At 48.0% G+C, this 14,315-nt stretch overlaps 3 protein-coding genes across 3 annotated transcripts; 1 reads left to right on the top strand and 2 right to left on the bottom strand.

Annotated features, from left to right (window-relative positions):
• Positions 1–346: 346 nt before the first annotated feature.
• On the bottom strand, positions 347–796 carry LOC121866960 (gibberellin-regulated protein 14-like). The gene has a single exon (XM_042366721.1). It carries the CDS (start codon positions 794–796, stop codon positions 347–349), a length of 450 nt encoding a protein of 149 aa, XP_042222655.1.
• Positions 797–816: 20 nt separating this feature from the next.
• Positions 817–5,363, top strand: LOC121866959. Its single transcript, XM_042366720.1, has 7 exons — positions 817–855; positions 951–1,085; positions 1,398–1,559; positions 2,728–2,971; positions 4,080–4,180; positions 4,728–4,820; positions 5,256–5,363. Exons 1-7 carry the CDS (start codon positions 817–819, stop codon positions 5,361–5,363), a joined length of 882 nt encoding a protein of 293 aa, XP_042222654.1.
• Positions 5,364–5,815: 452 nt separating this feature from the next.
• On the bottom strand, positions 5,816–7,077 carry LOC121866958 (uncharacterized protein PB18E9.04c-like). The gene is made up of 3 exons (XM_042366719.1): positions 6,844–7,077; positions 6,547–6,757; positions 5,816–6,204 (listed from the first exon to the last, which is right to left on the bottom strand). Exons 1-3 carry the CDS (start codon positions 7,075–7,077, stop codon positions 5,816–5,818), a joined length of 834 nt encoding a protein of 277 aa, XP_042222653.1.
• Between the last annotated feature and the right edge of the window lie 7,238 nt (positions 7,078–14,315).

The raw sequence follows: 14,315 nt of genomic DNA, 5'->3' as shown, positions 1-14,315 counted from the left end.
TGGTTGGTGGAGACACAGTTGGTGGAGCAGTTGGTGGGACATGGTTGGTGGAGACACAGTTGGTGGTGAGCACAGTTGGTGGATGCAGTTGGTGGAGACACGGTTGGTGGGGAGGTTGGTGTGGACACAGTTGATGGAGCACGGTTGGTGGAACGGGTTGGTGGAGCGGTTGATGGAACAGTTGGGTGGGTGCAGTTGGTGGAACACAGTTGGTGGAGACACAGTTGGTGGGGTGACACGGTTTGGTGGGTGACACAGTTGGTGGATGCAGTTGGTGGAACAGTTGGTGGGGACAGTTGGTGGAGACAGTTGGGAGACAGGTTGGATTTAGGTCAGTCAGTGGAACTCAGTTGGTGGAGACACAGTTGATGGAGCACAGTTGGAACACAGTTTGTGGAGACACGGTTGGTGGAGACACAGTTGGTGGTGACACAGTTGATGGAGCAGTTGGTGGAGCAGTTGGTGGAGACTCAGTTGGTGGAGACACAGTTGATGGTGTGCAGTTGGTGGGACACAGTTGAGTGGAGACACGGTTGGTGGAGACACAGTTGGTGGAACACAGTTGGTGGATGCACAGTTGGTTGGAACACAGTTGGTGGGGACTCTGGTTGGGTGGGGACGGTTGGTGGAGACACAGTTGATGGGGACACGGTTGGTGGAACGGTGGTGGGGACGCAGTTGGTGGGACACAGTTGGTGGAGACACAGTTGGTGGAACCTGGTTGAGTGGAACACAGTTGGGTGGAGAGACGGTTGGTGGGGACACAGTTGATGAGGAACACGGTTGGTGGAAGCATGGTTGGTGGGGACACCGTTGATGGAGACACAGTTGAGTGGAGACACAGTTGGAGACACGGTTGGTGGGAGACACAGTTGGTTGGAGACACAGTTGGTGGTGAGCACAGTTGGTGGAGACACGGTTGATTGGGACACAGTTGATTGGGGACACAGTTGGTGGGGACACAGTTGATGGAGACACAGTTGGTGGGACGCAGTTGGGGTGGGACACAGTTGGTGGTGACACAGTTGGTGGGGACACAGTTGATGGAGACTGAGTTGGTTGGGAGACGGTTGGTTGGATGCACGGTTGGTGGATGCAGTTGGTGGAGACGGTTGGTGGATGCAGTTGAGTGGAGACAGGTTGGTGGGCGTCACGGTTGGTGGAGACACGGTTGGAGACACAGTTGGTGGTGAGCACAGTTGGTGGGGACACAGTTGATGGAACACGGTTGGTGGAGACACGGTTCGTGGGGACACGGTTGGTGGAACAGTTGATGGATACACAGTTGGTGGCGTCACAGTTGATGGAGACAGGTTGGTGGAGACACAGTTGGTGGTGACACGGTTGGTGGAGACACGGTTGGACACGGTTGATGGAGACAGTTGGTGGAGACACAGTTGGTGGATGCGCAGTTGGTGGGAGACACAGTTGATGGATGCACAGTTGGTGGCGTCACAGTTGATGGAGACGCAGTTGGTGGTGACACGGTTGGTGGAGAACAGTTGGTGGAACACGGTTGGTGGGACACAGTTGGTGGTGATTCAGTTGGTGGAGACACAGTTGGTGGTGCAGTTGGTGGGGACACAGTTGATGGAACACAGTTGGTGGATGCACAGTTGATGGAGACACAGTTGGTGGAGACAGTTGGTGGACACAGTTGGTGGGACACAGTTGATGGAGACACAGTTGGTGGGGACACGGTTGGTGGTGACACAGTTGGTGGAGACACAGTTCGTGGGGACACAGTTGGTGGGACACAGTTGGTGGAGACACGGTTGGTGGATGCAGTTGGTGGATGCACAGTTGGTGGCGTCTGTTGATGGAGACACAGTTGGTGGAGACACAGTTGGTGGTGACACAGTTGGTGGAGTCCAGTTGGTGGAGACAGTTGGTGGAGACACAGTTGGTGGATACACAGTTGGTGGTGACACAGTTGGTGGAGACACAGTTGGTGGAGACACAGTTGATGGTGACACGGTTGGTGGGGACACAGTTGGTTGGAGACACAGTTGATGGAGACACAGTTGGTGGAGACACAGTTGGTGGAGACACAGTTGGTGGAGACACAGTTGGGTGGTGACACAGTTGATGGAGACACAGTTGGTGGTGACACAGTTGATGGAGACTGGTGGAGACACAGTTGGTGGGACACGGTTGGTGGAGACACAGTTGAGTGGGGACACAGTTGATGGAGACACAGTTGGTGGGGACACAGTTGGTGGTGAGCAGTTGGTGGAGACGGTTGGTGGAGACAGTTGGTGGAACACAGTTGGTGGTGACACAGTTGGTGGGGACACAGTTGATGGAGACACAGTTGATGGTGGCACAGTTGGTGGTGACACAGTTGATGGAGACACAGTTGGTGGGACACAGTTGGTGGAGACACAGTTGGTGGGGACACAGTTGATGGAGACACAGTTGGTGGGGACACAGTTGGTGGTGACACAGTTGGGTGGAGACACAGTTGGTGGAGACGGTTGGTGGAACTCAGTTGGTGGATCACGGTTGGGTGGTGACACGGTTGGTGGAACTGCAGTTGGTGGAGGACGGTTGATGGAACACGGTTGATGGGGACACAGTTGGTGGGGACACAGTTGATGGAGACACAGTTGGTGGGGACACGGTTGATGGAGACACAGTTGATGGAGACACGGTTGGTGGATGCAGTTGGTGGAGACACAGTTGGTGGTGACACAGTTGGTGGGGACACAGTTGATGGAGACACAGTTGGTGGAGACACAGTTGAGTGGAGACGCAGTTGGTGGATACACGGTTGGTGGAGACACGGTTGGTGGGGACACAGTTGATGGAGACACAGTTGATGGAGACACAGTTGGTGGAGACACAGTTGGTGGAGACACGGTTGGTGTATGCACAGTTGGTGAGGTGACACAGTTGGTGGAGACACAGTTGGGTGGAACATCAGTTGGTGGAACACAGTTGATGGAGACACAGTTGATTTGGATGCACGGTTGGTGGAGACACAGTTGGTGGTGACGGTTGGTGGTGACGGTTGGTGGAACAGTTGGTGGAGACACAGTTGGTGGTGACACGTTGGTGGAGACACAGTTGGTGGTGACACAGTTGGTGGAGACACAGTTGGTGGTGACACAGTTGGTGGAGACACAGTTGGTGGTGACACAGTTGGTGGAGACACAGTTGGGAACACAGTTGGTGGGATGCAGTTGGTGGTGACACAGTTGGTTGGAACACAGTTGGTGGAGACACAGTTGATGGAGACACAGTTGGTGGAGACACAGTGGAGACACAGTTGGTGGAGACATCAGTTGGTGGTGACACAGTTGGTGGTGACACAGTTGGTGGATGCACGGTTGGTGGTGACAGCAGTTGGTGGGGACACAGTTGAGTGGAGACACAGGTTGAGTGGAGACACGGTTGGTGGATGCACAGTTGGTGGTGACACAGTTGGTGGAGACACAGTTGATGGTGTCACAGTTGGTGGAGACACAGTTGGTGGAACATCAGTTGGTGGTGACACAGTTGGTGGTGACACAGTTGGTGGTGAGCACAGTTGGTGGTGACACAGTTGGTGGAGACACAGTTGGTGGAGACACAGTTGGTGGATCACAGTTGGTGGTGACAAGTTGGTGGAACACAGTTGGTGGAGACACAGTTGATGGAGACACAGTTGGTTGGGGACACAGTTGGTGGAGACACAGTTGATGGTGTCACAGTTGGTGGAGACAGTTGGTGGAACGCAGTTGGTGGAACAGTTGGTGGAGACACAGTTGGGTGGAACGGTTGGTGGAGACACAGTTGGTGGAACACAGTTGGTGGAGACACAGTTGGTGGATGCAGTTGGTGGTGACACGGTTGGTGGAACACAGTTGGTTGGAACCTGGTGGAGACACAGTTGGTGGAGACACAGTTGGTGGTGACACAGTTGATGGAGCAGTTGGTGGGGACACAGTTGGTGGAGACACAGTTGGTGGTGACACAGTTGATGGAGACACAGTTGATGTAGACACAGTTGGTGGTGACACGGTTGGTGGAGACACAGTTGGTGGAGACACGTTGGTGTGGTACGGTTGGTGGTGACACAGTTGGTGGAATTGCAGTTGGTGGAGACACAGTTGGAGACATAGTTGGTGGTGACACAGTTGGTGGTGACACGGTTTTGGAACTGCGGTTGGGGTGGGACACAGTTGATGGAGACACAGTTGGTGGAACAGCAGTTGGTGGTGACACAGTTGGTGGTGACACAGTTGGTGGGACAGTTGGTGGAACACAGTTGGTTGGGTCAGTTGGTGGAGACACAGTTGGTTTGGTCAGTTGGTGAGACACAGTTGGTTGGGTCAGTTGGTGGGAACACAGTTGGTTGGGTCAGTTGGTGGAGTACAGTTGGTCGGGTCAGTTGGTGGAACACAGTTGGTTGGGTCAGTTGGTGGAGACACAGTTGGTTTGGTCAGTTGGTGGGACACGGTTGGTTGGGTCAGTTGGTGGAACACAGTTGGTTGGGTCAGTTGGTGGAGACACAGTTGGTTGGGTCAGTTGGTGGAACGCAGTTGGTTGGGTCAGTTGGTGGAACACAGTTGGTTGGGTCGGTTGGTGGAACAGGTTGGTGGAGACACAGTTGGTTGGAGTCAGTCGGTGGAGACACGGTTCATGGAGACACGGTTGGTGGAACACAGTTGGTTGGGTCGGTTGGTGGGAACACAGTTGGTGGAGACAAAGGTTGAGGTGAGACACAGTTGGTGGAAACACAGTTGGTGGTGTGCACAGTTGGTGGAGACACAGTTGGTGGAGACACAGTTGATGGAGACACAGTGGTGGGGACACAGTTGATGGAGACACAGTTGGTTGGGTCAGTTGGTGGAGACACGGTTGGTGGAACACAGTTGGTGCTGTCACAGTTGGTGGAGACACAGTTGGGTGGAACACAGTTGATGGAGACAGTTGGTGGAGACACAGTTGGTGGAGCACAGTTGATGGAACACAGTTGGTGGGGACACAGTTGAGTGGAGACACAGTTGAGTGTAGCACAGTTGGTGGAGACACAGTTGGTGGAGACACAGTTGGTGCTGTCACAGTTGGTGGAGACACAGTTGGTGGAGACACAGTTGATGGAGACAGTTGATGGAGACACAGTTGGTGGTGTCACAGTTGATGGAGACACAGTTGGAGACACAGTTGGTGGAGACACAGTTGGTGGAGACACAGTTGGTGGAGACACAGTTGATGGAGACAGTTGGTGGAGACACAGTTGAATGGAGACACAGGTTGGTGGAACACAGTTGGTGCTGTCACAGTTGGTGCTGTCACAGTTGGTGGAGACACAGTTGGTGGTGTCTGCGGTTGGTGGAACAGCAGTTGGTGGAGACACGGTTGGTGGAACAGGTTGATGGAACAGGTTGGTGGGACAGTTGGTGGACACAGTTGATGGAACAGGGTTGGTTGGGTCAGTTGGTGAGACACAGTTGGTGGAGACACAGTTGGGTGGAGACACAGTTGATGGAGACAGTTGGTGGAGACACGGTTGGTGGAACACAGTTGGTGGAACACAGTTGGTGGAGACACAGTTGGTGGAGACACAGTTGGTTGGGTCAGTTGGTGAAGACACAGTTGAGTGGAGACACAGTTGGTGGAGACACAGTTGGTGGAACACATTTGGTGGAGACACAGTTGGTTGGGTCAGTTGGTGACGACACAGTTAGTGGAACACAGTTGGTGGAACACAGTTGGTGGAACAGGTTGGTGGAGACACAGTTGGGTTTAGGTCCAGTTGGTGAGAAGACACAGTTAGTTGAGAACACAGTTGGTGGAGACACAGTTGATGGAGACACAGTTGGTTGGGTCAGTTGGAGACACAGTTGGTGGAACCGCGGTTGGTTGGGTCAGTTGGTGGAGACACAGTTGGTTGGGTCAGTTGGTGGAACACAGTTGGTTGGGTCAGTTGATGGAGACACAGTTGGATTTGGGTCAGTTGGTGGAACACGGTTGGTGGTGACACGTTGATGGAGACACAGTTGGTGGAACATGCAGTTGGTGGAGCAGTTGGTGGTGACACAGTTGATGGAGACACAGTTGGTGTTGAGAGCACAGTTGGTGGGTGACGGTTGGTGGAGACACGGTTGGTGGTGACAGTTGGGGTGAGGCACAGTTGGTGGAGACACAGTTGGTGGAACACAGTTGATGGAGACACAGTTGATGGGACACAGTTGGTGGTGACACGGTTGGTGGTGACTCGGTTGGTGGAGACACAGTTGGTGGAGACACAGTTGGTGGAGACACAGTTGGTGGTGACATAGTTGGTGGTGACTAGTTGGTGGAGACAGTTGGTGGAGACACGGTTGGTTGGGTCAGTTGGGTGGAGACACAGTTGGTTGGGATCAGTTGGTGGGAGACGCAGTTGGTTGGGTCGGTTGGTGGAACTCAGTTGGTCGGGTCAGTTGGTGGAACGCGGTTGGTGGAGACACGGTTGGTTGGGTCAGTTGGTGGAACACAGTTGGTTGGGTCAGTTGGTGGGGAGACACAGTTGGGTCAGTGGTGGAGACACAGTTCATGGAGACAGGTTGGTGGAGACACAGTTGGTTGGGTCAGTTGGTGGAGACACGTTGGTGGGAACAGTTGGTGGAGACACAGTTGGTGGAGACACGGTTGGTGGTGTCACAGTTGGTGGAGACACAGTTGGTGGAGACAGTTGATGGAACACAGTTGGTGGGGACACAGTTGATGGAACACAGTTGATGTAGACTTCAGTTGGTGGAACACAGTTGGTGGAGACACAGTTGAATTGCTGTGCAGTTGGTGGAGACACAGTTGGTGGAACAGTTGATGGAGACAGTTGGTGGAGACACAGTTGGTGGAGCAGTTGATGGAGACACAGTTGGTGGGGACACAGTTGATGGGAGCACAGTTGATGTAGACACAGTTGGTGGAGACACAGTTGGTGGAGACACAGTTGGTGCTCAGCAGTTGGAGACACAGTTGGTGGAACACAGTTGATGGAGACACAGTTGATGGAGACACGGTTGATGGAGACACAGTTGATGGAGACACAGTTGATGGAACACAGTTGGTGGAAGGTTGGTGGAGACACGGTTGATTTGGAGACATGCAGTTGATGGAGACAGTTGGTGGAACATTGGTGTGGGAACACAGTTGGTGGAGACACAGTTGGTGCTGTCACAGTTGGTGGAACACGTTGGTGGTGTCAGGTTGGTGGAGCACAGTTGGTGGAACACAGTTGGTGAGACACAGTTGATGGAGACAGAGTTGGTGGAGACACAGTTGGTGGAGACACAGTTGAGTGGAGACAGAGTTGGTTGGGTCAGTTGGTGGAAGACATCAGTTGGTGGAGACACAGTTGGTGGAGACACAGTTGAGTGGAGACAGAGTTGGTGGAGACACAGTTGGTGGAACCAAGGAGTTGGTGGGACACAGTTGGTGGAGACACAGTTGGTGGAGACACCAGTTGGTGGAGGCAGTTGGTTGTGTCAGTTGGTGTAGACACAGTTGGTGGAACACAGTTGGTGGAACTGCAGTTGGTGGAGACACAGTTGGTGGAGACACAGTTGGTTGGGTCAGTTGGTGACGACACAGTTGGTGGAGACACAGTTGGTGGAGACACTTGGGTGGAACACAGTTGGTGGAACACAGTTGGTTGGGTCAGTTGGTGAGAGACACAGTTGGTGGAGACACAGTTGGTGGAGACAGTTGATGGACACCTTGGGTGGTTGGAGTCAGTTGGAGACACAGTTGGTGGAACCTTGTTGTTGGTTGGGTCAGTTGGTGGAACACGGTTGGTTGGGTCCAGTTGGTGGAACTGCAGTTGGTTGGGTCAGTTGGTGGAGACACAGTTGGTTGGGTCAGTTGGTGGAGACACAGTTGGTTGGGTCAGTTGAGTGGAACACAGTTGGTTGGGTCAGTTGGTGGAACACAGTTGGTGGGGTCAGTTGGTTGAGACACAGTTGGTGGAGACACGGTTGGTTGGGTCAGTTGGTGGAACATCGTTGGTTGGGTCAGTTGGTGGGGACACAGTTGGTTGGGTCAGTTGGTGGAACTCAGTTGGTAGGGTCAGTTGGTGGGACACAGTTGGTTGGGTCAGTTGGTGGAACACAGTTGGTTGGGTCAGTTGGTGGGAACACAGTTGGTTGGGTCAGTTGGTGAGACACTAAGTTGGTTGGGTCATTGGTGACATTGTTGGTTGGGTCAACATTGGTCAGCTGCGTGGACATCACAGCTGGTCGGGCGGTGACACAACAGCTGGTCAGGGTCAGCCGGTGACATTAACGCTGGTCAGCAGTTGGGACATATCGCTGGTCATCAGCTGGTGGATACACAGTTGGTGGGGTCAGCTGGATAACAGCCAGGCCTGCTGGTGACATTACCGGTCGGGTCAGCTGGTGACATTACAGTTGGTTGGGTAGTTGGTGAGACAGCTGGTCGGACACGCTGGTCAGTCAGCGATATCGTTGGTCATCATTTGCGGATAACAGGTGCGGTCATTGCTGCGACACAAGCTGGTGATATCAACAGCTGGTCCGCTGGGACATACAGCTGGTAGGCTGCGATATATCGCCGCGATACGCGTGTGGCCGGGGTGCTGGTGACACGTTGCAACAGTTGCGACAAGTTGGTTAGCCGCTGGTGAGCACACAGTTGGCTGGCCGCTGGTGACATAAGCGGAGCACAGCTGGGTGGCCGAGAGCATTGCTGTTGCTGGGTCAGCTGGTGAGACACAGTTGGTTGGGCTGGCTGGTGGAGACATGCTGGTCAAGGCCTAGTTGGTGGGGGGCAGGTACACAGTTGGGTCAGCTGGTGGGATTGATGCTGGTGGGCTGTGGTGGAGACCCAGTTGGTTGCAGTTGGTGGAGACAGTTGGTTGGGCCAGCTGGTGGAGACAGTTGGTTGGCAGTTGGTGGAGACACAGCTGGTGGAGACACAGTTGGTGGAGACACAGTTGGTGGAGACAGTTGGTTGGGTCAGTTGGTGGAGACACAGTTGGTTGGGTCAGTTGGTGGAGACACAGTTGGTTGGGTCAGTTGGTGGAGACATAGTTGGCTTTAATTATAATGTAAACATATTTATTCATCAATCAAAATCAAGTTCTCTTTAGCTTAAACCTTTTATACTAATAAAAGATTAAATAAATAAAATTGAGGTGCATTGTTTTAACTAATCTATTTACCCCAAAAACAGACTTGGAGGTGGTGATGGAGGCCCTGACACTCTCAGAGCTACAGGATCATTTGAAGCTGGTAGAGTGTAAGTCAATGGACAGCTGTAGTGATGATCAACAAGATGTGTTGTCCAGTTATCAGCAGTCACAGGTGAGATACTACATCAACAGGGTTAAATAATTTTTATTATGCACCCCAACTTAATGAAGTCCCCTCAAAAAGTATCGTTAGATTTTTTCATTGCTACAATTTGAAATACCTTGATATGATCCCCATTAGATCATCATAAGTTGGTACCCCTGCTCACCATATCAGCAACAGTTAAAGTTGGGAATAGGATTTGGGGATGGAGTCGTGATTTGTATGGCAGTCTGAACACTTCAATAAAAGAAATCCTTTAAGCTATGTTAATGTTATGTATCATGCTGGATAGAAGCAAGGTATATAAAAACATGCCATTGACAGATGGATACAGCAACACTTAAATATACATTAAATGGAAGTGTTTCGGAGACAGACCTCAAAATGGACATACAGTATCACCATAACGTTGTTTTACTTATGGAGTTTTATTCATACTGTTACGAATTCGAGGTAGATCGTTACATCAACACAAATCCTTAAGTCTTTCAAATATATCAGTATTTATTATTATACTGTATTCTTAATCCCAAGTTCTCCCAACAAAGGTCAGTTTCAACAGGTCCAAACCTAAACAAGTCAATGAAAATTTATTAAATAATTCCCACCACCACATATGTACACTCGCGCAAACAAAAAAGTATTGGTGCATACTGTAGAGTGAACAATTTGAGACCAGTGACGATAAGTAATGGGAAAGGCGAGTTGTTCCAGCTATGTTTGTCAGCCATATGGCAACACCTAGTGGGGGGTATGGAGATACACTACCAACCTTCCCATATATCACAGTGTCATATCATTTCAGAACTCATCGATCTCACCTGCACCGAACTTTTTAAAAGTAGTGTACATAAAATAAAATAATAATAATAATGCGACAAGATGTTTGGAAGTGGCTAAGAAAGGACTGAAGGTCCAACAAGATCACACAAAATCACATTACAAACAAAACACACAAATGCCAACCCAAAACACCAGAGAGAGAGAGATACTACCTTACTTAAGAAGCAAAGACTGACTACTTACCAGCTTAATTTACTTTCACAAGTAAATACTGATGTAGCATATCCTGATTGGCCAAAACATAAACTTTATTTAAATATTACTGACATTAATTCCACTTATCTAACCTATATACAAACCTCTAACAATCAAATATAATACACTCAAACATAAGACAATAAATACACAATGTAATAAACAAAGTTAATACTTAAATGACGGATCATTCACTGTGGGCGAGTAATGAGCAAAACTGCTCGAGCTAACCATACACCATCCGAACCAATATATTTCATAACAAGAACAGAAACTTATGGCAGACACTCGTAACTTCCCCATCTTATTTAAAAGTTTACTAACAAAAAAAGGAACTTTATACATCATGGGACAGGGTGTCTGCCAAAAGATTGTTTTTCCTTTATGTTTTACTTATGTTGAAGGCTGCAGTGCAAAGCCCACCTAAGTATTCTGATTCTATTTATCTCTACAAATTGTAAAGGATTGATCTGTATACACCTCTACCAGATATGGTGAACCTTCAAAATGCACTGCAAACTTTTCTAAAGCCAACAAATGCCCCAAAGCCTCCTTTTTCATTGTGGTATAACCACGCTTATGTTGTTTTAGTGTAACACTGTGGAAGTAAACTGGGTGTAGTCTACCTTTTTCAAACTGTAACAACACAGCACCCACATCCACATTGCAGGCATCAACTTGGATCAGAAAAGGCTTGTCAAAATCTGGCACTTTTAACACTGGACTTGAACTTAACAGTTGTTTAAGGGTTTCAAATGCAACCTGACATGCTTTTATCCACAAATACCTTCTTTTTGGGCTGACTAAGTCTGTCAAAGGAGCCGACACTTGTTCAAAGTTCTTACAAAATCTTTGGTAGAATCCTGCCATACCAGGGAATCTACACAGAGCTTTACAACCTGAAGGAGGCAGTAGTCGCTGTAGATCCTCTATCTTTGCGATGACTGGAGCCACCCTCCCTTGGCCCACCACTTGGCCAAGGTAGGTGAGGGTTGCATAGCCAAACTCACTTTAAGCCAGTTTGACAGTGAAGTTGTGCTCTTGAATGCGGGCAAAAAGGGCACGAAGTCGCTCCCTGTATTTCTCCCAAGTAACTGCTGTCACTAGCAGGTCATCCGAGTAGGCACAGACACCAGGAAGCCCAGACTTCACCACATTCAGCTCCCTCTGGAATGTCCCAGGGGCACTGTGAAGCCCAAATGGGAAGACTTTGTACTGCCAAAGTTCATCAGGAGTGATGAAGGCAGTAATTCTCTTTGATTCCTCCGTCAGCCTCACTTGATAGTACCCCTTCATCAGGTCGAGCTACGTGACAAACTTTGCCGGCCCGATGCTGTCAAGGATGTCTTCTATACGGTGAAGAGGGTAGGAGTCAGCCCTGGTCACAGCAATTACCCATCTGTAGTCTGTACACATGAGGAAGGAGCCATTGGGTTTTGGCACCAGCACGCATGGTGACGCCCAGTCACTGTCACTTGGTTCGACGAGTTTGTTTTGAATCAAATGGTTCACTTCCTCCCTCAGAATCATCCTCTTGACATCTTCAACCTGTAACTGTGAAAGATGTAAAACTTTAGAAGAGAGATCAGCTAAAATCTGTGAATTGCATAGATTAACTGGAACCTCCACCAGGAAATTTTGCTCTTGTTCCTGTGACTCCTGGGTCTCCATGACACATACAATCCCTTCCTGGAGTAGTAGAGCTTCAGTCTATTCACACGCCAGTCTTCCCCAGCAGGCACCAAGGGTGGTCTAAATTTCCTCATCAGGAGGCCAGAGTCTGAATAGTAACAACAGGCAAGTCATCAGCTTCCTCTTTGCTTACAGAACGGTTACTCAACTCTTAACAACTCTGGGTCACTTTCCTGGTCAAAAATTAATATTTTCCTATTTATGGGTACTTGTTCTATAGGGATTACATCAGTATTCAATGTTGTCAAATACGTCACCAGTGACTTCAGGGGGATTATCGCCACTGGCGCCTCTGGCTTCCGTCAAATACGACTCACTGTCATTAACAGAATTGTCTTGAGACACATATAGTTCCCTAATACCAAAGTCATTTACATCACAAACTGCACCACTTGTGTCAGCTACATTAGGAACAGGGTCATCACTAGTATTCTGCTTTTCTCTAAGCGACATACTTCTGGTAACAACACAGGCAAGGAATAAACCAGGATACTGATCTTCAATTTCTTTCTGTTCTCATTTTTCGCCCGCCAGGCCCAGTTGTGGGTCGTTTGACCTGTGCCCCGGCGGCTAATTCCGTAAAAAAAAAAAAAATTGTATTATTGTCCAACGTAGGAGCCGTGGTCACTACAGGATCCGGGACATCACGAGTACTGGCAGTCACCCACTGAGAAACCATGTCGCCTCCTCAAGAACATCCTACATAAAGGAACAGTGACTACACCACTGACACCCTTCAATAACACATGCACACCAGTATAAGCACTTTCCACACAGGGAAAAGCACCTTTCAACACAATACAGTAGAACGTTGATATAACAAGAGATACGTTCCATGAGAGGTCGCTTTAAACCGAATCAGAGACTAAATGGAAGTGTTGTTTCAATGGAATAATTTAGTTTGGTACTTGAGAGAAACACAAAATACTAAAATGACTGAGAGTCTACCCAGATGCACCTCAGCCCATCTCCTTGAATAAACAAAACATTGTCTTTTGTAGTTTTATGTTAAAACAAACACTCATAAATCAACACAAAAATTATGGGACGTGAAATGGTCTGTTTACTAGCGATCAGCTGATGGGAAGATGGGGGGGGGGGAGATGTGGAAATATATTTGACAGATGATGCCAAGGTCTTGTGCTTATTTATTTATCTGTCCTTAAGAGTGACTTCAAGTTTTTCTTTTATAAAATGTCTCTAAACTGACGAGAATATAATTAACATTGCTGGAATTCTTATAAGATAGTGATTAGTTTGAATATAAACATTCTATAGTTTGCATTAGACATACAAATTTTAGTTCTAATTTTATTACAAAGGGCTAAAATTTTTATCTCTTGTGCAAAATATATGACATTTATACAGCTAGACCCCGACTTACGACTGCTTCGATTATCAATCGCCGGGACTTACGACTCCGAGTTGGACCATTTTTTTTTTTTTTCTCCAAATGACACGCATTTTCTATACCGAACGTTTCCAGTTAATGTAGTCTCCATGTATAATTAGAAAATTACCCATGTTCATTCAGCTGACTACATTAAAGGTAAGTGCTCAGTCACACTGTATCCATTCCTTATTGTTTATTACTTTCACTGTACTGTATCCATTCATCATTATTCATTACTTTTACTGTACTGTATTTCATTGTAGATTTTTATTTATTTATTTATTTATTTATTTTTATCTATGTCGGACTTCATTAATTATTCGACTTACTACCATTCGACTTACGAATTATTCGGACTTACGACCTGGATTAGTCCCTAACCCCGTCGTAAGTCGGGGTCTAGCTGTATTTAAAAATATCGCTGTCTTGCAAGGATTCCAGCAATGCAAATTATATTCTCCTAACTTTAGACTGTGATATTATATAAGATAAAAACTTTAAGCCTAAAACCACCAAACCCTGGCTGGATGGGGAGGTGACAGTGATACGCTGACAGTTGGGGTTGAAGGTCTAGTGAAGTACAGGTATTTATTTGTTTATTTATGTCCTTTAGATTGAGTTTTTGTTTTTTGTCTATAAAATGTCACAGAAGTGACCAGAGAGAATATAATTTACATTGCTAGAATTCTTTTAAGATAGAGATTAATTTGAATATAAATAAGCTATAGGTCGCATTTGACACAAAATTTAGTTCTAATTACAAATGGCTAAAAAAAAATTCTTTTGTAAAAAATAAATGACGCTATATTCTAATTATTCACTGTCTTGCAAGGATTCCAGTAATGCAAATTATATTCTCTTAACTGTGATAATATACAGTATAAGATAAAAAATTAAAGCCTACTGTA

The sequence above is a fragment of the Homarus americanus genome, unplaced genomic scaffold (assembly GCF_018991925.1).
Source record: "Homarus americanus isolate GMGI-L3 unplaced genomic scaffold, GMGI_Hamer_2.0 scaffold3186, whole genome shotgun sequence".
Taxonomy (NCBI): Eukaryota; Metazoa; Arthropoda; class Malacostraca; order Decapoda; family Nephropidae; genus Homarus; species Homarus americanus.
This window is presented reverse-complemented; position numbering and strand designations above follow the sequence as displayed.

Excerpts from the sequence above, each read along its gene's own strand:
- LOC121866960 (XM_042366721.1), bottom strand. The coding sequence starts at position 796 with ATGCTTCCACCAACCGTGTTCCTCATCAACTGTGTCCCCACCAACCGT.
- LOC121866959 (XM_042366720.1), top strand. The coding sequence starts at position 817 with ATGGAGACACAGTTGAGTGGAGACACAGTTGGAGACACG. Across the intron at positions 1,560-2,727 it reads ATTCAGTTGGTGGAGACACA|TTGGTGGAGACACAGTTGAG; the intron begins GTTGGTGGTGCA and ends ATGGAGACACAG. Across the intron at positions 2,972-4,079 it reads ACAGTTGATTTGGATGCACG|TTGGTGGAGACACAGTTGGA; the intron begins GTTGGTGGAGAC and ends GTGGAATTGCAG.
- LOC121866958 (XM_042366719.1), bottom strand. The coding sequence starts at position 7,077 with ATGTCTCCAAATCAACCGTGTCTCCACCAACCTTCCACCAACTGTGTT. Across the intron at positions 6,758-6,843 it reads ACTGTGTCCCCACCAACTGT|CAATTCAACTGTGTCTCCAC; the intron begins GTCTCCATCAAC and ends CCAACTGCACAG. Across the intron at positions 6,205-6,546 it reads ACCAACTGACCCAACCAACT|TCACCACCAACCGTGTCACC; the intron begins GTGTCTCCACCA and ends CCACCAACCGAG.